At 43.3% G+C, this 24,102-nt stretch overlaps 2 protein-coding genes across 3 annotated transcripts in view; one reads left to right on the plus strand and one right to left on the minus strand.

The window, feature by feature from the left end:
• The window catches only part of ECM2 (extracellular matrix protein 2), a 32,884-nt gene extending 23,136 nt beyond the window's left edge, over positions 1-9,748 (plus strand). For both annotated transcript variants that reach the window (XM_080819854.1, XM_080819853.1), the window contains exons 7-10: positions 1,674-1,831; positions 3,676-3,815; positions 4,847-5,173; positions 8,567-9,748. In XM_080819854.1, coding sequence (XP_080675980.1) covers positions 1,674-1,831; positions 3,676-3,815; positions 4,847-5,173; positions 8,567-8,735 — 794 coding nt within the window. In that variant the 3' untranslated portion in view covers positions 8,736-9,748. The remainder of the gene's footprint in view (positions 1-1,673; positions 1,832-3,675; positions 3,816-4,846; positions 5,174-8,566) is intronic.
• CENPP (centromere protein P) overlaps positions 1-24,102 on the minus strand; it is a 242,805-nt gene that overhangs the window by 71,983 nt on the left and 146,720 nt on the right. The window lies entirely within an intron of this gene.

The following is a 24,102-nucleotide window of genomic DNA, read 5'->3' on the forward strand; positions in this document are numbered from 1 at the left end:
TGCCACGGGTGTGCTTGTAGCAGGCCCCCACTCTGGACACTCTGGGACCGTGCTCCCCCATGTCCGCGACCTGCCATGTCGCTCCCCGCCCCACCATGGGAACGATTTCCTACCAGCTTCCTGCACATAAACCCTTGTTCTACCGCATCTAACCTCCCGCAATCTTCTCTAGCTCCGCCCTGTCCCCCGTCACAGACAGGAGCACACATCCTATGTTTCCTACACAGATGATGGATACAGAAACCAGAGAGTACCTGTGTGTGTCATGTCTCTCTCTCATGGGGTCAACACTGGCCATTAGTCTACCTTTATTATCAGTTTTCCATTACATTCTAAAACCTCAACTACATACAGATAAATATGTTGGATTCTTAGTATCTTCGGTTTTGGAAATCAAAGAAAATATGAGAAAATGTGACCACTTCTCTGCTTATTGCCTGGGCTCCCTACTTCCTTTCAGCCCTTCAACTATCGCTAACACAACTGCCAGGTTCGTGTTTTGTCATGCTGTCCCTGCCCAGGGTGCCTTGCCGCCTGGAGAGGAATGTCAGACCTTACTATCTGGTATATGAAGGGCTTGCACCCCTCCAGCAGATGGTCCACCCAAGGCAGGCCTCGCTCCTACCACTGAGCACAACCCTATGGGTTTTTACCTGTCCATGTTCACCTGGCTGCCTCGGCCTCCCATTTCTACCTACGTCTTCCTGTCCTTGGGAGCCCAGCCCCACCCACACGTCCACACCGCCCCTGTGGTCCTCTGCACCTGTGATCTGCATCCCTCATGGTCCTGTCCCTTGCTCATGCTTGGACTATGTCTTATTTCTCTAATGTGCCTAAGAGTAGAAACAGAGCTGTACAGAGCATTCAGAGCAATGCCTGTGACTTGAGTTGAAGATGAAAACATTCCTATTCTAGAAATCTTGGCCACTGAACAAACTCCAAAGTTACACCCTGAATGTCTGACTCAGATGCCTCTGGGTATCATCACTGCTGAGCTGTCCATGCTCCTGTAGGATTCCAAATGATCTGGGTCATACCATTCCTGAGGCCAGCAGAAATGATGCAAGAAAGCTTGTTTGTATATAGGCCTTTCTTGGTAGCTCAGTCTCAGTGTGTGGAGAATTCTTGATCATTCTCCTTTCCAAACATCCATTTGGCTGCACTATCTGCCAGGAAGTGAACAAGTGTGATGGGAATTCATTGCTGTAACTCCCTTGTTCAGAGGCTGACATTTGCCAGGCAGAGTGCTCCCACACTCCCCTAGCACCCCCAGTTATGCTGCCATGCCATATGCACATCCACGTCTTCGCAAAGGCTTTAAGTGACCTCCACAATCTTCTACTTCTACTGAGTCCTGAGTCCCCGCTTGGTCGCCACGACCCCTGTGGGGGGCTCTGTTCAGCTTCTGTTCCTTAGACATCCTACAGCTCGGTGACTTCTCTCCAGGCCCACTTCCCCCCTGGACCATGCGTCCAGCTTCCAGTCCTGGCTGAGCTTGGCATCTAGGGTAAGCAGAGCACTTGCGGGAAGGCTCTGCATGGGGAATACCAAGAAAGCAGCAACATTCACCCTTCAAACAAACTGAACATTTCACAAGATGTTTTGAAAGATAAAGAAACTCCAGGGTTCTTTGGTTTTCCTAATACTCTGAAATTGTGTTTTATTTTTTACAGACCTAAATCAACTGGTCACCTTAGAGCTGGAAGGAAACAATCTCAGTGAAACCAATGTGAATCCCCTGGCTTTCAAACCTGTGAAGAGCCTATCCTACCTGCGTCTTGGAAGAAATAAATTCAGAATTATACCACAGGGCCTTCCTGCTTCTATTGAGGTACCTGTATCTTTCTAACAATGTTTTACATTTTTAGTACAGTACACTTCAATAAGACAAACAGTATTATTCTAAAAGATTGTTGTGATGTAGAGTCTGTTTTGGTGCCATACACTCTGCTATAATTTGAGCACAGCTGTTTCTTCAAACAATACAAAATTATGAGTCAAAATTGTAATTACTAGTGGAGACCTTTGAGAAAGTGACAGTTGGTTTCACTGACAGCTCTTGGGGAGAGAACGGGGAAGATGAGCTGAGAATTTAAACAGAAACTACAACGTGCAAGATAGTTTCCCAGTTCTGCCCAGCCCCCACTGAGGCCAAGCACTGCCCTTCCCACCCAGGACCCAGGAATGTGGCCTTCCTCGCTGCAGCAAGGAACATACGTCACACACTCTGGGGCCCTCACTGCCCAGCACATGCCTGACTTCCAGCCCCGAGAGCAGAGGTCTGGCAGACCCAGCTGGGCCCAGGCTGCCTGCTCCGAACTGTTCCCCCGCACGCAGGATTACTCAGCAGGAAGGCAGGACGGAGCTTCCCACAGCTGTGGACCCGCTGTGCCAGCAGAGTTGGCGGCCTGGGTCTGACGCGGAGCCACAGCACCTCCTCTCCTCATCCTCCTATCTGCTGATTAACATATCAGTTTAGAATTTATCCAAGTTGTAAAGATTGGGGTTCCAATACTGGGCTTTATGTCCGAATCTCTTGGATTCTAAAGAAATACGGATTCCATACCCTACCCCAGACATCCTTAAGTAGGTTCTTTGGAGGGTGGGGTCAGTAATTTGTAATTTTTTAAATTAAGACTTTAATACCTAATGTACACACATAGTAAAACACACACAAGCTGAATAGTATGGAGGAGCAGCATGTCTCCATCTGGGTTTTCTCTGCAGACGGCCCCTCTCACTGGTATGGGCCACAGTGTCCATGCAGATGTATGTGCTCTGACCCCTTCCAGGGCCCTGCTTCCCAGACACAGAGTCTAGCGTATGGATGAGTGTGTTTTAACTGTAGTAACTTTAAAAAGCTCACAAGTGATTTTACTATGCAACCAAGTTTGGGAACCACTGATTTGGTTCACCTCTAAATATGTATGAAGTTAAAAGCAAAAAGCTAAAAATTGCTTTACTCCTATCTAATAAACACCAAAATTAAGTGAAAAGAAGGGAAAGTTACTACAGTAGGAATAGAAAGTTACATTGAAGACACATACCAATGTCTACTTCCGAGCTTCTTAAGTAAAAAACTTCCACTAATGTCAAATGAATTAACTTGAAGGCAGCTCACTGTTGAAAACAATAGCTCTAGCAAACTTTACCCCGATGTTAAATGAGCGTTCTTAATTATCTATAATACAAGCAAGTCTAAAACCCTGACAGGCAGCACAGACTGGTGAGAAGTGGCATGCCCTAGAGCTGGCGGGAGGGTGGGAGGGAAGACATGTGTCTCCTGGGCAACCTCTCTCCAGGCCCGAGTGTCTCCACTACTGAACAGGGATGATCATTTCTACCAATTTTCTAAGGTTTTGAAACCCAAATGAGGTTAATTTACATGAATAAGTTTTGTAAATTAGAGAACTTTATATAGTTATTATCATATGCTGTATTTTGCAACATTTTACAATTAAAAAATTAATTGAATTCCATGACCATGAAAGATGGTACATTTTATTTCACTAATTAGATAGGACAACTTACAATGAATTCACTTGGAAGAGCAGCAGAAGACTCTCCAGATAATACTAATGAGAATAGTCCACAGTACCATTTCCTTCTCTGTGAAGCTGAATACCAACCGAGTACCAACCAACAAAGAAAAATAGCCTTTTCTCTTAATTATAGGAATTATACCTAGAAAATAACCAAATTGAAGAAATAACTGAGATCTGTTTCAACCACACCAGAAAGATCAATGTCATTGTGCTACGTTATAATAAAATTGAGGAAAGCAGGATTGCTCCTCTAGCCTGGATAAATCAAGAGTAAGTAGACACTGCTCTTTGCCTTTCTGAGACAGTTTCTTCCTCCTGCCATTACTGCCCAGGGTCTGAATGTGGAAAAGTGAACTTAGTGATGGCACTGCTCCTTCGCGAGCCGGCCCCTCCCCAGAACCTGGTTATTTGCTTGGAGCTCGTATCATGGATGGTGTTGGGGTGACCATGGTCACTGCTGCTGTGCACACCCTGCCGTGAACCCAAGCGGTGAGGGACCTGAGGTCTGTCCACCTCACAGGTGGCTGTGCAGTAGAAGGAAGATCAACCCTGTCCCCTCCAACCCCATCGTGCCATGGGACCAGCAGGCTCCCCTGTCCTAAGCCACACTGTCTTCATTCCTCCAAACCATTTCTCTATCTCGGGTCTTATAGAACAGACCTAATGGTGCTCGGCCTGACCGGGAAGGTGGGAAGCAGGGCCCATCCTCCTGGCAAGGATGCAGGGTGGGAGTCTTGCCTGTCAGAAGGGGCAGGGTGGGCTGTGTGGTAAGGGCACAAAGGATCTGGGTGAGACAGAAGGAAGAGGCATCTTTCAGGCGCAGGAGAGAGGGATGAAAGGGTGTGGAGGGCCAGCCGGGCCCAGCAGGATGTGGTGGTGGCAGGGCGACTTGGAAGCCACAAGGGAAGCTCAGAACACAAGCCCCCGCACGCCAGGCCATCAGAGCCGGTGTGGAGCAAGAATGCAGATTCCACACCACCACCACGTCCTTGCTGGCACCAGGGGCGATTTCAGGGAGAGGCCGCTTGATAACGGCTAGGACTTCGTTCCCAATTCACGTTTGACCCTAGAGACAGTGGTTCTTTCTGAACCTGGCGCTCCTGGTAGTAGAGTGGGAGCCGTGGTGCAGTGCCCAGGAAAGAGAAGGAGCCTCGCGGCTGGATGGGGCAGGCCACCACACAGCCACCCTCAGGGGCAGTGGCAGTGGCAGGAACACGGCCGAGCATCCCGACTGGCCCTGTCAGCCCGGAGCTGACGGTCCTTGCCTTATACTGCGCCCTGCTCCTCCTCCTTTGCTGCAGAAATCTAGAGTCCATCGACCTCTCCTACAACAAGCTCTACCACGTCCCTTCCTACCTGCCCAAGTCCCTGCTGCACCTCGTGCTCCTCGGGAACCAGATCGAGCGCATCCCCGGCTACGTGTTTGGCCACATGGATCCAGGCCTGGAGTACCTGTACCTGTCATTTAACAGACTCTCGGACGATGGTGTGGACCGAGTCTCCTTCTATGGGGCGTATCATTCTCTGAGAGAGCTGTTTCTGGATCACAATGACTTAAAATCTATACCACCTGGGATACAGGAAATGAAAGCACTACATTTTCTGAGGCTGAACAACAACAAGATACGGTAAATTTTGGCTTTTTCAAGTATCGATTCAAATTGTTGTGGCTGACAGAGCATATGATTAAACAACCATGACATGATGTCTGGGATTTACTTCTAAGGGGAAGCAGAACAAGAGGTCACATTAAACAAGACTGGCAGATGTCTGCAGGTACACGAGGATTCATCATAGCTTTTTTCTACGTGTATCTATGTTTGCAAACTTTCACCGTAAAAACCCTTTAGAATAGAACATTACTGCGTATTACTGGGAACCCAGAAGCTGGATGATTATGCTGCTTCTACCTCCGTGTGTAATTTTAAAAACTCTTAATCTGTAGAGAATAAAACCTAAATATACGCTAAAATCGAAACTGATTCTATCTAGATTTTTTCTGAAGGTAAAATTCTGAATAAAATTATTGAGACTCAGCTTCTCTCACTTCTGGGGACACAGTTTCCTGTCTGCCTAAAGAGCATTAAGTTCTCAAGGATTAATCTGGAACGTGTTGGTGGTAGTGCAGTCATAGGCCAATCCCCGAGGTGGGCTCCTGTCCCTGAGGAGTATACCCCTTCCTCTTTTCTCTCTCTACAATCCAAACACAATTTCCTAAAAAGCATAGGGGAAGAGTCATGGATATATATGCAACTAATGAATCATTGAGCACTGCATCAAAAACTAATGATATACTACACAGCGGCTAACTGAACATAATACAAAAAGAAAGAAAGAGTCACGGGTGTCAAACAGTGCAGGGAGAGAGGCGGGAGTGGGGAAGGCTTTGTAACATGCGGTAAAAAGCTGCTTGGCTAAGTACATCATAGGCTGTGGCTGGTCTTCCTACTTACTGCACAGGGATGCACACGCCTGTCCCACTTCTGGTGGGGTTCAGGTGGTCATAGTCTGGAATCTCCATTAATACCTTTCTCCTCCCCTCTGAACCAATGGTCTCACTCACAGATGAGTGCTGCTTGAAACTCTATTTCCTTAGGGGCAACAAAATAGTGCCTCACTATTTTTGTTACCCTTTACACAACTGTTAGCTGGAATTCCTTTGTAAAGGATTTTTTCTTATCAGTTAGGGTCACTTTGTTATTACTCTGAAAGGTAAGACAAATGCCCAGTTTCTTTCCTTTAAATGTCCAATCAGACCAAGAAGCTGGCTACAAATATCCAACCATGTGAGCTGATGGATATTAACTAAACTTAATGTAATGATGATCATTTTGCAATATATACAAATATCAAATCATGTCATATACCTTAAACTAATATCATGTTGTATGTTAATGCTGTCTCCATAAAACTGGAAAAAATGATACATGTGTATTAGGTATGAAAGGAAAAGGACTATACAATATATTAAAATGTTAACAGAGGCTATCTCAGGAAAAAAATTTGGTGCCTAACTGTTTCTGTTTTATTATTTTGTTTTTGGCTTTCTTTTTCTGGACAATTTTAACTTACAGGTTTTTGTATTTGGAATGTTTTAATCAGCTATAACTATTGTTCCTAAACCCCACTCCTTGGTGGGTGGTAGCCCTCTGTGGGTCCTGGGCGGTGCACTTTTCTGCCCCTACTGTGCACCTGTGACAGCCTTCTTTCAGAGATCCCCATGTCTTCCTCATGGGAGCAGCATTCACATCACAAGCCCCAGACTGGGGACCAGGCATGTTCCTTTCTAAAGTGGTGTTACAGTTTCACGGCCTTGCAGTGAATTGCCAGGAAATACGTATTTTGTAAAGAAAAAAGAACAGGACTTCATACTGATGGTCCCAATTCTAATTTAACCATATAGAGTATTCTTTGTTTTAAATTTGTTTATCTCAGACTAAGAATCTAGGTTCCCAGTAACATTAACTAATTATCTTACAATATACAAGTAATAGTTTCAAAGTAAGAATGCCATTATCAGGGGCACCTGGGTGGCTCAGTGGGTTAAGCCTCTGCCTTCAGCTCGGGTCGTGATCCCAGGGTCCTGGGATCGAGCCCCACAGCGGGATCTCTGCTGAGCAGGGAGCCTGCTTCCCCTTCTCCCTCTGCCTTTCTCTCTGCCTACCTGTGATATCTCTCCCTGTGTCAAATAAATAAATAAAATCTTATTAAAAAAAAAAAGAATGCCATTATCACAACAACAAAAATACTGAATGAAGTATATGGTGTTTTAGGGAACTCTCTATTTGTCTTTAAAATATGATCCTCGAGGACATGTGGCAGAAGTATAGTGGTTTTCAAACTCTGTGACAACATGTCAATGACCTGACACTCTGATAAGGGTTTTAGCTGGTTTTTGGTTTGTAGGAAATGCTATTTCCTATTTAACATTATTTTGACTATGTTAAATGTTTATAAAATTCCAAAGTCAAAACTGTAACAAGGTATATGAAGTCTTTCTTCTTTGCAGGTCCCATATGCAATACTCCATCATTCCCCACAGGTTAATTCTTTTAAAATTAGTTGGTAGTTTCCGCCAGTATTTCCTTTTGCAAATATAAGCATACATGCACACATTCACATTCCCCACCCGTCCCACAACTCCCACACAAATTATGACACAGAAAGATTTTTTTCTCTATTTTTTTTTACTCAGTATGTCCTATCACTCTTTACCAATATACAGAGAATTTCCTTAGTCTTTTTACAACTGACCAGTATTCCATTATGTGGATATTTTATTTAACCAGTTCCTTACAGACACCTACTAGTTTCCCGTCTTCTACTACTACCAACAATCCATAATGCATAACTTTGTTTGGATGGCATTTTATATTTTTCTGGCCTAACTCAGGGCGAGGTTCCTAGCTGAGTGAAGGGAGATGCTGCCTGGTCCCTGGTCCTGGTCCCTTCCTCCAGGGATGGGGGTCCTGCACAGCCCCAGGACCAGACCATGTTAATGAGCTTATGAATGTTTCTGTGTGAGGCAACTCCTGTCAGTGGTGCTGGTGTGGCAGGATACTCGCAGTTTGCGTTTCTCTTGTCATTAATGAAACTAAGCACCTCTTCATGTTCCCATGTCAATTCTTTTTTTCTTCAATGAACTTGGTCAGCCAGGCATTTCCCTCTCTTCTTTTTCTGCCTGGGTTTTTAAGAAGGCTTTGTACATTAGCCCTGTTATTGCAAAAAAAATTCTCCTAGTTTGTCATATCTCTTAACTTTTGCATTTTTAAAAGATCTGTAGTCAATTTAGTAATCTTTTCTTTTAGTGTTTCTCATTTTAGTCAAGGGAGATTTTTTTTTTTCCATTCCCAGGTTATAGTTTATTCTACTCCTATGGCTTTATTTTTTACATCTTTGACATATTTGAAATTTTTTCTAGTGTATAAGAAAAATATCCAATTTTATTTTAGGAACCAAAACATTTTAAAACAAATGTTCAATTTAACTCCTGCTGACTTGTATCATCTATTTTTCCTTAGGAATATTCTTCCAGAACAAATTTGCAACACTGAAGAAGATGGTGATTCAACCCTGGAGCATCTTCATCTTGAAAACAATTTTATTAAAACAAGAGAAATATCATCCTATGCATTTTCGTGCATAAGGTCATACTCAAGTATAGTTCTTAAACCACAAAATGTCAAGTAATTCCAGGTTTTTGTTCACCACTTCTAACCTGTCCTCTTACATTTGTGGCAGCAGCATCTGTCATTGATAAGTAAGACCCCACCTGACTTGCCACCCCACAGAGAAACAACCAAAACATACCCCAGATTTCCTTCTCCAGCACTTTTAGTGAAGGTTTCAGCTTCACACTTTAGAAAAGAAGTCCTCTCCCTGCAAGCTTCCTTACAGAACAGGATGTTATTCACTGTTCACTTAGACTGGGAAAATCTGGAGCAAAATAAGTATGACCTTTACAACTGACCTGAGTATTGCTATTAGCTGGGACCCTCAAAGTCCCTTTAAAAATCATGTGTGTTATGGTTCAAGAGCAAGAAGTGTACGACAGGAAAAAATAATAGCTGGAATTTATGAATTAGTGTTCTGTTAGTTACCCTACTGTTAAAACAATAATCTATTCATTTTCTATAAGATCCTATGCTACAATTATTGTATAATATACTTAATGATTGGCTTTGCTCTAATTCTTCTAATAATAACACATGTGAAATTAAAACACTACTGTCACGTAATTTCCTGGTTTTGAGAATTGTAGTATATTTACATACTGGTTTTTAACATTAGAGGAAGCTGGGAGGAAGGTATATGTGAATTCTACACTATTTTTGAAATTTTTCTGTAAGTCTAAAATTTGTGTCAGTCTAAAAAAATTAAGAATATGCTCATTATTCTTTATTCAAGATCAAAAGATTTTATGGAAAGTAGTGGAGTTTGTTTAAAAGATACTAATTGTCCTTGCTACAACCTTATAAATATAAACCTAAGCACGCATTTTTGAAAATTTTTGCTGCATTCGTCATTGTTAGCACCTACCTTCTTTGCCCTAACATGCTCACAAGTATCCTTTTATTCAGTTCAATTTAACATAAAGCTCTTAGCATTTACTATGTACTAGAACCTACCAAAACCATATGGTATTAAAATTTTCATTATGTAATGATCTTTTGTCATTATTTCTAGACTAATTTATAAAGGACACATATAGAAACTGTGTTGACTTCTCTTGCTGCTCTCAGTTTTGTGTCTGCAAAACACCGGACTAGGAGCTTATACTCAGGTCACTCTAACTTTTCAAACTTCAGTGACCCCATCTTGTAATAGTTGTCTCCCCACCCGCGGGAGCTCCCAGCCTGACTTCACAGAGAACCAGGGAGCCATGAGAAACATCTGCAAAGTGTGGCATGCAGGTGCATGCACTTATCACCAACCTTCCAGATCAAAGTGCTAGCCACCAGCATATTCTCCAAAGCTAGTTCCTGAGCAACTTTCCAAGACGTGAGTTTGATTTTATACCACTTGAACTAATTCTGTTTATTTATTATTTTTTAAAGATTTATCCATTTATTCGAGAGCCTGAGAGTGAGTGCATGGAGTGGGGGGCATAAGGCAGAAAATCTCAAGCAGACTCCGTGCTGAGTGCAGAGCTCGATCTCACAACCCTGACATCATGACCAGAGCTAAAACTGAGTGGGACACTCAACTGACTGGGCCACACAGGTGGCCCTTATTTATTTATTTATTTTTGTAATTTTATTTTTAAGTAATTTCCACACCCAGTGTGGGGCTTGAACTCACAATAGTCAACATGCTCCATGGACTGAGCCAGCCAGGCACGCCAAGCTAATTTTATTTCTAAGCCCTTCCTTCTAAGCATCCTCTTGTAATAGCTAGGATTTTGATATTGTAACATGAACAATAACAATATGATGACGGCTGTTAGAATCAGGGCAGGTGGCTAAGAGCAGAAGCAGGATCTTATGGAACAAAAAGTTGAGCTTTATAACCAGTTAAGAAAAGTAGGAGCATAATTAATTTAAACTGGCCAAGTTGAACGTAAGAGACAATTAAAACAAGAAGATACAGTCACTCACCCCTTTAACAAGAACCCTTCCATTACACTTCCTGCTGTGTGAATGTAAACGCACTGACATAATCATTTGAGGGGCTAGGCAGCAAAGTGTAAGGTGAGTCAACAGAGTTTCCATGCTGGGACAATGCTGATGGATACTGAGCCATTTCTCCATCTGACTTGAACCTGTGTTCCAGATGCTGCTGTAGAGACAGGGATGAACGGAACTGAGAACTCTCTGCTCTCTGGGAACACACAATGTGGTAGGGAAAATAAGCAGGACGTCAGAGAGACAGTCACATCAAGGCCAACCAAATGCAACGAAGTCAGCAGAACAGGGTGGTGATGTGGTGAAGCTGGGGTCCTTAGCTCCCAGATCCTGGGTCTCGGGACTGTGCAAGTCCCATCGCCCACACTGAGGTGCTGCCTCCAAAGCACCTGTGGAGTGACCCCAGGCCCTGGTGTACACGAAGACCCCACTGTGCAACTGGGACACCCTGACAGGAACAGAATCTCTAGGAAGGCTGGAAATCAGAGTGACTGAAGGAAGAATTGCTCTGAAGTTGGAAGACACTTTCATTTCTGATTTTATAACTTAAAATATAAAATATGTCTAGCATTGAACTTGTTCAGCCTTGAAATTTCATCACGTCCTGTATAGGAAGTTTTAATTCCATTAAAAAAAGTGATAAATGTCTTTATAGCAAATATTCTTCGTGATATAATGTTAAAAACAAACAGATGTTCTGCTTGGCTTCAGAAATACGCTGTAATTACGAGCATACATGTACACTAAGAAAGTTCTGGTGTAGCTATGACCAAAAATATTAATGGTGTGTCATCTTTGCACACACATACAAAGAATGCTAACTATATTTTTACTTTTCAGATATGGCTTAAGATTATTACAAAAAAGCACTAAAGATATGACATGGTCAAAGACACATAAAGCCTGGAATTATAAGGAAATAACGACACCAGGAATCAGGCCTGGGTGCCCACCTTCGTCTCCAATGATTTGTTTACAGCCATTTTACTTGTCGGGGATCACTCGATTCAATTATAAAATCATGTATCTGGAACAGACCAGTGGTCTTCAAGGGGTCTGTGGTGCCCTGGGCTGGAACTGTCCCTGAAGAAGTGCGCAGACTCCCCTTCAGACAGAGCAACTCTGCTACCTTCAGAAAGATGAGCTGTGCCTGCCCACCCACGCTTTTTCTTAGAACCAATGGACAGGTGCTATCTGAATCACAAACCAAACTTTAAGATTTACAAAGAACATGTACCTAAGTCCCTGGTCCTTCCCTAACCCTCGGCCCGGCTCCCTTCACTCCTACAACCCATGGCTGGAGAGCCTTGGCCTGAGCATGGGACTACAGCCCGCCTGGACGTGGCCAGCCTCCCCGGGCGCTGGGCAAGGAAGTCTAATTGGCGCGCCTGCTCCTCTGCAGCTCCACCGCAGGGGGGTGGGACTGCTGCCCTCTGACCTGACGCTGGAAAGCAGGTGGCTGGGGGAGCACAGAATTGGATGCTGCGGCAAGGGTTGGCAGGAGCCACTTGGAAGCAACGTGGGGCATGTGGCTGAGCCTGGACTTACTCTGCTTCTTCTGACTGAAGTCCAAAAAGCAGAAAGTCTAGACACCTGAGTGGGTGCTGGGCACCTGGTGCAGTGGGTGCTGCGAACAGAGGTGAGCAAGATCCAACGGCCTGTCCGTGGGCTTGCACTTCCACTGACACCACAGATCACCTAGGGAGTCAGCCTCACCAAGTCAATTACTCTTTAAGATGAGCGCTTTCATAGAAAAAAAGAAGAAAAATTCATTTTTTGTAGTGTCTTTGTCTGGCTTTGGTATCAGGGTAATGCTGGCCTCACAGAAATGAATTTGGGAGTTTTCCTTACTCTTTTATTTTTGTGGAATAGTGTGAGAAGAACAGGTATTAGCTTTCTTTAAATGTTTGGTAGAATTCACCTGTGAAGCCATCTGGTCCTGGGCTTTTCTTTGTTCTTGGGAGCTTTTTGATTAGTGATTCAACGTCTTTGATGGTTACGGGAGTATTCAAATTTTGTTTCTTCCTGATTCAGCTTTGGGAGCTTATAGGTTTCTAGGAATTTATCCATTTCTTCAGGATTGTCCAATTTGTTGGCAAATAATTTTTCATAATATTCTCTTATAATCCTTTATATTTCTGTGGTGTCTGTTATTATGTCTCCTCTCTCATTTCTGATTTTGAGTCCTCTTTTTTTTTGATGAGCCTGGTAAAAGCTTTATCAATTTTGTTTACTTTTTCAAAAACCAACTGCTGGTTTCATTAATCTGTTCTATTGCTTTTTTATGTATTTCATTTGTTTCTGCTTTAATCTTTATTATTTCTTTCCTTCTACTGGTTTTGGGGTTTGTTCTCCTTTTTCTAGCTTCTTTTGGTGTAAGGTTAGGTTGTTTGAGATTTTTCTTGCTTCTTGCAGTAGGCCTGTATTGCTCTAAATTTCCCTCTTAGAACAGCTTTTGCTGAATCCAGTGATTCTGGACTGTTGTGTTTTCATTTGTCTCCATGTATTTTTTTATTTTTTTTTTAAAGATTTTGTTTATTTATTTGACACAGAGAGAGAGAGAGCACAAGCAGGCAGAGAGGCAGGCAGAGGAAGAGAGAGAAGCAGGCTCTCTGACAAGCATGGAGCCTGATGTGGGACTCAGTCCCAGGACTCTGGGATCATGACTTGAGCCAAAGGCAGCTGCTTAACGGACTGAGACACCTGGGTGTTCCATGATTTCCTCTTTAATTTCTTGGCTGACCCACTGGTTGTTTAGCAGCATGTTATTTAGTCTCCATGTATTTGTCTTCTTTTTAGACTTCTTCTCATGACTGATTTCTCATTTCGTCGTGTTGTGATCAGGAAAGATACATGATATGATTTCGATCTTTTTGAATTTATCGAGACTTGTTCTGTGACCTGGCACGTGCCCTATTCTGGAGAATGCTCCATGTGCACTTGAAAAGAATATGCATTCTGCTGGTTTTGGATGGAATGTTCTGAACGTTATCTGTTAGGTCCATCTGGTCAAATGTGCTGTTCACAGCCACTGTTTCTGTGTTGATTTTGGTCTGGGTGATCTGTCCATTAATGTAAGTGGGGTATTAAGGTCCCCTACTGTTATTAGAAAATTCCATATTAAAATCTCTGATGGGGGTGCTTTGGTGACTCAGTGGGTTAAGCCTTTGCTTTTGGCTCAGGTCATGATTTCAGGGTCCTGGGATTGAGCCCCACGTTGGGCTCTCTGCTCATTGGGGAGCCTACTTCCCCCTCTCTCTCTGCCTGCCTCTCTGTCTACTTACTTGTGATCTCTCTCTCTCTGTCAAATAAATAAATAAAAATCTTTAAAATCTCTGATGAACACAGATGCAAAAATCCTCAAAATATTACCATCTAAATCCAACAATATATTAAAAAAATAATTCACCATGATCAAGTGGGATTTAATCCAGGGATGCAAGGGTGCTTCAGTATTTGCAAATCAATCAATGTGATACATCACATCAATTAGAGAAAGTAAAAAAATCATATGATCACCTCAATAGATGCAGAAAATGCATCTGACAAAGCACAACAACTATTTATGATTTAAAAAAAAACCCTCAACAGGGGCACCTGGGTGGCTCAGTCCATTAAGCTGTCTGCCTTCAGCTCAGGTCATGGTCCCAAGGTCCTGGGATTGAGCCCCACATTGGGCTCCCTGCTCTGTGTGGAGTCTGCTTCTTCCTCTCCCTCTGCCCTTCGCCCTGGTTGTGCTCTCCTTTCTCTCAAATAAATAAAATCTTTAAAAAAAACCCTCAACAAAATAGGTTTAGAAGGAACATACCTCAACTTAATAAGACCCAATATATGAAAAACCCACAGAAAACACCATACTCAATGGGGAAAAACTAAGAGCTGTCCCTCTAAGGTCAAGAACCAGACAAGAAAAAAAAAAAAAAAAAAAGAACCAGACAAGGATGTTCAATCTCACTACTTTTATTCAACATAGTACTGGAAGTACTAGCCATGGCAATCTGACAAGAAAAAGGAATAGAAGGTATCCAAATTGGTGAGGATGAAGTAAAACTTTCACTATTTGGAGATGACATGATACTACATATAGAAAATCCTCAAGATTCCAACACAAAACTACTAGAACTGATAAATGAATTCAGTAAAGTCACAGGGTATAAAATTAATATACAGTAATCTGTTGCATTCCTATACACTAATAATGAAGCAACAGAAAGAGAAATTAAGAAAACAATCCCATTTACAATTAATTGCACCCCAAATAAAATATCTAGCAATAAACTTAACCAAAGAAGAGAAAAACCTGTACTCCAAATCTATAAAACACTGATGAAAGAAACTGAAGACAACACAAACAAGTGGAAGGATAGTCCATGTCCATGGCTTGGAAGAACAATATTGTTAAAATGTCATACTACCTAAAGCAATCTACGGATTTAATACAACCCCTACCAAAATACCAACAGCATTATTCATAGAACTAGAATAATTCTAAAATTTGTATGGAACCCCAGATGATCCCCAATAGTTAAAGCCATCCTGGGAAGGAACAAAGCTGGAAGTATCACAATCCCAGATTTCAAGATACAATGCAAAGCTATAGGAATCAAAACAGAAAGAAACATTGACGGGCACCTAGGTGGCTCAGTTGGTTAAGTGTCTGACTCTTGGTTTCCGTTCAGGTCATGATCTCAGGGTTGTGAGATCGAGCCCTATGTCAGACTCTGTGCTGGGTATGGAGCCTGCTCGGGATTCTCTTTCTCACTCTCCCACGCACTTGTGTTCTCTCTCTCACTCAGAAAAGAAAGGAAAAAAAAGGAAAGGAAAGGAAAGGAGAAGAGAAGAGAAGAGAGGGAAAGAGAAAGAAAGAAAGAAAGAAAGGGAGGGAGGGAGGGACATGTTGATCAACAGAACAGAATACAGAGCCCATCTATAAATCCATCCTCATATGGTCAATTAATCTACAACAAAGGAGACAAGAATATACAACGAGGAAAAGAGACTCTCTTCAACAAATGGTGTTGAGAAAACTGGACGGTTACATTAAAAAGAATGAAACCAGACTACTTTCTTATCCCATACATAAACACAAAACGGATTGAAAACCTAAATGTGAGGCCTGAAACCGTAAAACTCCTAGAAGAAAACACAGGCAGTAATTTCTCTAACATCCATCAAAACATTTTTCTAGATAGGTCTCCTGAGGCAAGTGAAATGAAAGCAAAACTAAATTACTGGTACTACACCAAAATAAAAAGCTTTTGCACGAGAAAGGTAACCATCAACGAAACAAAAAGACAACTTACTGAATAGGAGAAGATATTTGCAAGTGATTTATCTGATATGGGATTGATATCTAAAATATATAAAGAACTTCCACACCCTAACACCCCCAAAACAAGTAATGTGATTGTAATGGGCACCAGATCCGAATAGACACTTTTCTAAAGAAGACATCCAGCTGGCCAACAGATACCTGAAAGGATGCTCGACATTACTAGTCATCAATGAAATGCAAATCAAAACCACAATGAGATACCACCTCACACCTGGCAGAATGGCTAAAATCAAGAAAACCAGAAGTAACGAGTGTTACTGAGGATGTGGAGAAAAAGGAACCCTTGTGCACTGCTGATAGGAATGTGAACTGGTGCAGCCACTATGAAAAGAGTATGGAGGTACCTAAAAAAATTAAAAATAGAACTACCATATGATCTGGTAATTTTACTGTTGGGTATCTACTCTAAGAAAATGAAAACACTAATTTGAAGAGATATATGCACCCCTATCTTTATTGCAGCATTATTTATAATAGCCACGACATGGAAGCAGGCCCCGTGTCCAACAGATGAATGAATAAAGAAGGTGCGGTGTATATACAAAATGGAGTATTACTCAGCTGCAGAAAGAATGAAATCCTGCCATTTGCAACATAGACTTACAGGTGTAATGCTAGGTGAAATACGTCCAACTAAGACAAATACCAAATGATTTCACTCATATGTAGAATTTAAGAAACAAAGAATGAAAGAAAACAGAGATGAAAAAACCCCAGTCTCTTAAATAGAGAGAAGAAACTGGTTGCCAGAGGGGAGTGGGTGAGAGGGAGGGGTGGAACAGGTGAAGGGGCTTAAGAGTACGTTTGTCGTGATAAGCAGTGAGTAATGTGCAGAATGTTGAATCAGTATACTGTACACTTGAAGCTAATACTTCATGTTAATTATATTTGAATTAAAAAAAAATGACAAAAACTACCCACAGCGCTAGTTTAAATCTGCCTCTGCACAATGTCCTCTGGTACAAACGCATGGACACTTCTAGGAGCAGTGAGGTCAGTATGATTAGCCCATTCGCACATAATGTGATTATTCCAATAACCTTTCAATAGTATGTAATATAAACCTTTAAATTCATTGTTGGCAGCGGGCAGGGGGGCCACCTGGGTGGCTCAGTCGGTTAAGCATCCAACTCTTGATTTCAGCGCAGGTCATGATCTTAGGGTCGTGAGATCGAGTCCATGGCAGGCTCCGTGCTCAGAAGGGAGTCTGCTCGGACATTCTCTCCCTGACTCTGCTCTTCCCCCAAGCTTGCATGCACACATGTGCTCTCTCAAATAAATAGACATTCTTAAAAAAAATAAATTCAGGGGCACCTGGGTGACTCAGTCATTAAGCGTCTGCCTTCGGTTCAGGTCATGATCCCAGGGTCCTGGGATCTAGTCCTGCACCCGGCTCCCTGCTCAATGGGAAGCCTGTTTCTTCCTCTGCCACTACCCCCACCCTCACTTGTGTTCCCTCTCTCGTTGTCTCCGTCAAGCAAATAAATAAAGCTTTAATGAATAAACAAATAAATTCATTAGGAAGTTCTAATAAATTTTAACACTTGTTTTAAAATAATTCTAGATTTAGTAAGTATGTGAAAATTTAAACCACAGATGATTAGCTAAAGGATAAGCCCCCCTCCTCCCATTTTTACTGGTGGCACACATGGTATCAAGTGTAGTATTAATGTGCTGTAGGCAAAAATGGTTTCCCTGAATTGACAAATTTAGATCTGGGATAACAAAAAAAGACTGTGGTATAATACAGGAAGTAATTGGCACTGAATTCAGAGGAAGGAAAAGCATCTGGCTTGAGCGGCCTTGACCTAGGATCTGAGTCAGCGGAGTGGAGGGAATGAGCGGAGGTGAGGAGGGCTCAGGAGACCAGACTTAGCACAAGGAGAAGCGAGGGCACTGTGAGCTCTGAGGGGGGAAGGTCAAGAGAACAGTGGTGTCAGGAAGGGACGTGAGCCAGCACTGTGGGGCTGATGTGATCAGCACAGGTGACAGCAGGAAGACCAGAAACAGGAATGGGTGTAACAGAGACTTGTGCAGAAATATGCTGGGACAGCCGGCTGCCAGCCAAGAGACACAAGAGAAGGGAGTCAGAGAGAACCGTTCATGCCTCAGGGACACTGCGGAGAGGCTGACAGGAAGGGACAGTTTGGGCAAGAACATGCTAAATTTGGAGGTTGCCATAGAGTTCAGGCAGGACGATAGGAAAAGTGAGAAAGTTGGGGATCTACAGGCAAGGACAACTCAGGAGATGGCAGGGGAGCTGAACCCTAATGGGCAATGGCTCCCAATGTCCATGGAGTGAAGGAGCCAAGCTCACTGCCAGTTTCCATCTGACCACATGGAGCTTCTGGGGTACAAGACAAGATACGCCTGGAAGCCTGGCCTCCTCTCACCCGGCACTTGGGACAGGTGCCACCACCATGCTGACAGATCTGGTGTCATGAGTTAGGTGCACACTATTTATTGCATATGTGGTGCTGCGTGGTAGATGGATGGGGGTATATCATGTTTTTCCAAAAAGGTCGTAAAACTAGAAGAACAGAGACAAGCTGTTTCTGGCTCCCTCCATTCCAAGCACAGACTGGTACTAAACGGACTGCTGACCCCAGGTCTGGACGGCTCAGCTCATGAGCCCTCCAGCACTGCTACAGCAACACGGCTCCTAAGCAACACAGAAAGGAATCTGCAAACTCTGAGGACTTTTAAAGGAAAAGTAAGACACTGAACTGAAAAAGATTTATACAGGGTCCTAAAATAAATAAAGAATAATTTATCTTGTCAATATTTCCTGACATGAATATCAGAAAACACAGAGTATTTTATAAACAACTAAGCTGTGCTTTGACAACTGGTAATACCCAGTAACTAAGTGATTGTTCTGCATAATAACAACATCGACTATGTTCTCGAAAGCCATCATTTAAACATACCATGAATTACTAGGTTCATGGATGCTGACATAAAAGAAGGAACTACTCAAATTCTGCTGTTTCAGTGAAATCTCAAAGGGCGGTTAAAACCCTGACATCTATTCCGCCTCCTTCCCTTATTTAGAAAACAGAAAGTTTCCTCGTAGGAGATGTATTCAGACTGAAGACGACTGAATTATTTTTCTGTCCATAGTTGAATATAAATTCAGATCCTCAACTTAAAGTTCAAATATATTAAAAGTATGCATGAGGGGCACCTGGGTGGCACAGTGGGTTAACTGTCCAACTCCTGATTTCGGCTCAGGTCATGATCTCAGTGTCCCGAGATAGAACCGTGCAGGAGGCTCCATGCTGGGCATGCAGCCTGCTTGGGATTCTCTCTCCTCTCCCTCTGCCCCTCCTCCCACTCCTTCTCTAAAATGAAACAAAACAAACAAACAAAAAAACACACACAGAAATAGTCGGAAGTTTCTGGCTAGCTCTAACCTATATAAGAGGACTCCAGGGTCTGCAAATACAGAAAATTCTATTGAAACATGAGGTCTCTTACAGTTAAAAATCAAGAACAAGTATCATGGTTCTGACCTAGAGTCCCCATTAGCTGTGGACCTGGTCATGTTACTTAGACCCTGATTCCCAGTGTCCCAGCACATGACATTGCGGGGGGAACACCATCTACCTTACCAGGCTGCTGGGAAGGTCAAATGAGAGACCATCCATCACCGTGCTGAGCGCAGGGTGGACATGGGATCAGGTGAGCATCCATCCCTTCACTGACAGGTGTCAGGAAACAGGCAGGCACAGAGGTCTGGTGATTTGCTCAAGGCTGCCTGGACTCTAGCTATGGCAGACACTAATTATTCCAGGTAATTGATTTCTTAGATTATGAAATATAGTGGGGAAAGGAGTGGGCGTACTGCAAGGGCTGGGGTCAGTGGGATGCTGTGGCACGTCTGTGGCTCTCCCAAGCCTGGAGCCTTTCTCACATCCTCTGCACAGAGAAGAGCAAAAGCAGCGTGGAGCACAAGCAGCTGGGGTCCCATAAAACACACAGTGAGTGTGGGATGCAACAGAATCCAAATACTCTTCATCATAGACAGGAATAATTTAGAAAATCTTGATTATTTTAAGAAAGAAAAGTAAGTCTGTCTTATAAATGTGATTCACTGTGATTACTTGCAACACCAAGAGGGGGGGGAAATTATTTAAAACAGCCAGCCAAACTTGAAGAGTACATGAACAAGAAAGGTGTCCTGCAGATAAGATTCGACTTGAGAGATACCCCACCAGGGGTCTGCAGGGATAGAGTCCGTCTGCGAGCAAGCCTTGGCCTCCCCGTCCAGCAGCCGGGTGCAGCACACTGCATGGTCCTACGTGGAGCTCAAGCATTTTGTGACTGTCCCTACAGTCTGCTGTCAACAGGGCAGTCGTGTGTTAGCACACGTCGGAGCCTGGCCGCCTGAATACTTCAGCACACTCTAACATGTTACTCACATGTCTCTGCCCTGATGTGCCGAACAGGAACAGTGTCGAGACCGTGAGCCCTGCTGGAATTTGGTCTGTCACACACTGGTATTTGCAAAGAAGTGAATGCTTCTAACTCTGTAAGTGGGCCTCAGTGATCACACAACTGAAAATTAAAGGCATGACTATTTCTTCTTTGAAGTTACATTTCTCTCTACATGAAAACGGATACAATCAAAACTTAGAGTCCAGCATATTTTTTCCTTTACACAAAATGTGAAGAATGTGAATCCACACAAGGGAAAGCAGATTGCATTAAAAATAACATGTGATTGCACTAAACACGTCTTAGTCTGGAACAGAAAAGGAATGCATCATGCTATTGAAATGTCATGGTGTGTTTCTAAGTAACAGAGTCTCGGAGGTCAAATAAACTTACATTAAACTATCAATTGATAGAAGCAAATCTTTTTATAAGAACCTGCAAAAGGCTGATTTGTTTTATATAAGTTGAGAATTACATTCACAATTAGCAAATTTATACTGTCAAATACTGATTCTAGGGTAGTAGTTCTTAACTACTGGAAGGACGGACCCCTGTGAGGGTCTGATGGGAGCTATCACAAGCCCTCCACGCAGAAAGACACACGTCTACTAATACTTAACATGTATCAAGAGACTCATAAAGCCTTTCTCAACCCTCTAGGGATTCACGCACCCTGGTTAGGAAATCCTATGCAGGGGAACAGCTTACTTAACCTAAAATTTTACATGTAAATATATCACTAGAGGTAAGGATAAATCAGCTAAAATTAAGGCTACCTGCCTTTCTCCCCACAGGTATTTAGCAATATTTTTAAGGCCAAAGACAAGTTGAAAGAAGAATACAATGACCATCTCCATACTCTTCACCTCTATTCACCAATTAACACTCTTTTGTCTATTCATTTTATCTCTTTCTCCCTCCCACGTCCATGTCTGCACACACATAAGAATTTGCAAGGGACAGGCTGGACCATTTGAATGCAAGCTGTGGATGTCATAAGACTGTCACCTAGGACCAGAGGACTCCTGAGAGCACGGAGAGCTCCTGACGTGACTGTGGGGCAACGGTCACAGCCATCAAAAAACCCAGGACTGTCTCACCACAGCCCATACTCAGAGTTCCCCCCGTCCAACCAGGCCTCAGCGGCTGTGTGTGTGTGAACCGTTTTATATGTGGACCTTCCAGTTTCCCGTGAGCGACCTACAACGGCAACCCCTGCCCAGGGCAGAGTCTCACCCCTTTGCTGTTCTGAAGGGTACCGGCCAGCTCTCTTGTAAAATGTCCCCTGCTTGCACTTGTCTGACTGGACGTAGATAAAACGTGTCTGGCAGGAATCCCACACAGGTGATGTTGGGTGGGCCCATTACTAGTGATTCTGAGACATTTCATTGAGGTGGTACCATTTCCCCTGGTAATTAGAAACAGTCTGTAAGGTAAGACTTTGGGTCTGTGTGACCATCTTGCCATCCAGTGAGCTTCCATTCACTCTTTTTGCCTAAAGCAGTCAGCACACTGCAGGGGCCTCAGCAGGCGGACTGTCCAGCTCTGGCTCCTTTGGTCCTGATCAGCTGGCATTCTTCTATAGGAAAAGTGCTATCCCTTTGACTCTCCTTACTCTGTTACTACAAGCATTTTGCATTCGACATGCTCTAATCCACGGCCACCCTTGTGCTGTGAGGCGCTCACACGGTTCACGCTGGCTTCCAGACTCTGTTCACGTGCCTGTGGTAAACTCTGCACACTCCAGTGCTGGCTGGCATGAGATGTTTCAAGCACATCGTATGCTTTCCCTGGCCCCAACATGGTACTTGTCATTTCTCCTAGGACCCTTGTTTGACCTTCTAGCGGGAAAGAGTCCTTAGAAACACAGATATGGAAGTCAGATGCATGAGCTTTCAGGTCTTCTCATTGGAAAGAGTGAGAAAGTTTATTTAAAACAAAACTATTACTTGTGCCCTTTCCTCAAAGCAAATTGACTCTTGAGGCATTATTTAAAAGTATCTGGCATCCTTACAATATTATAAACTTATTGCAGTAAGTCCTTTGATATTCAAAAATTCAACTCAATTCATTAAAAATTTTTTATTAACATATAATGTATTATTTGTTTTGGGGGTATCAACTCAATTCACTTTAAATAACAACTTATGTCATTAACTCATTTTCAGAGCAAACCCTCCAACTGAGGGCACAGTAGGTAGAGGAAGGAGAGCAGCCTGGAACCAGGGTCCAGGAGCCTGTAGGAAGGAGGTTGCTGCCACCAGCTCAGTCAATTGCTGGAATTGCACAGGATGTCACGGCCAGCTTTGTCACACTGTTTTTTTAAGATGTGCTATAAATTTGGACTTTGACATAAAATTTCCTGTTTTTTAAAAATACCACATGCTCCAAACAAAACACATCTGCAGGCTGAATACTGTGCACGGGTCATGACCTGCAGTGTAAATAATTAATCCTAAAGCACAGAGCCAGTCCATCCTGAACATTTCCCCTACACAACCTCCAGGTTATGCAGGAAGAGCAGACACTGTTTACATCCTCAGGTTTGATGGCCCAGAGCATTCCTAAAATCATACTCGCAAGGCCAGCCCCCTCCACCCCTTAGGGCTTCCCCCACAGCTCTTTCCTGCTTTTCCTCACAGCACTTACACGGTTTTGTGGAATGAGCTATCGACCACACGATTCCTCGTAGGGAGAGATGCTACACAATCCGCTCCAAGGCGCTCAGAAGGCCAGAAATGCCAGAAGCCACTTGACAGACATCACACAACTCAGCCTCCTGGTGATTCCTGAGCTTAAGAATGTACCTCTTGAGGCGACAGACACCCTCCTCCCCAACTACTTTATTCCTAATTTGTAGGAGAGGATTCCCAAGGGCCTTTCCAGTTCTCCCTTGTTTGGATCAAGACCACTGCTCCCCATTTCCACACTAGGAGGTCAGGAAGGGGGTCTGAGGAATTATATGCAAGGGTGCCTGGTGGTGCAGTTGGTTGGTTGTCCAACTCTGGATTTCAGCTCAGGCCATGATCTCGCAGGTGTGGGATCAAGGCCTGCATCGGGCTCTATGGTCAGCACAGAGTCTGCCTGAGACTCCCTCTCCGAGATAAATTTATGCACAAACTTGGATATAATTAAGCAGTTTATTTTTATCTCTGCCATGGTTGGACTATATCAGGCTATGCAAGAAATTGGTGCTGAGCTTCCTTCTGTGGCAAAGAGTGTTTCTGTTCATGTCAGCGTAGAGAACATTACTTGTTCAGTTTTGTAATTAATCTTGTTTACAATATAATGCGCAGATTGTTCGTGATTCCTAAGGATACTGTTTTGATAGAATGAAATTAATTCTCCAGTTTTTAGAGGTAAGCCTAATGAGGGAAAAACAAAACAATAAAGTGTAGGAAAAAAACATGTAGGGAAAAATCGGGTCCCATCCACAGGACGCCTACAGGAACCCACACTGGAAGCTTTTCTCCTCCTGATGCTTTAGGGAAGATGGGGCCCATGGCTGGGTCTGGAACAACAGCATGCATGTGGGGAAAACCTGTGGTGCCTTTCCACAAGACGTGTATGCATGAGGGTCTTCTCTGCAGGACCCCTCTGGAGGGGTCCGGGCCGAGTCTGCAGAACAGGCAAACAAGCCAAATATACAGCCATCCCT

Source organism: Martes martes, assembly GCF_963455335.1.
Source record: "Martes martes genome assembly, chromosome: 12".
Taxonomy (NCBI): Eukaryota; Metazoa; Chordata; class Mammalia; order Carnivora; family Mustelidae; genus Martes; species Martes martes.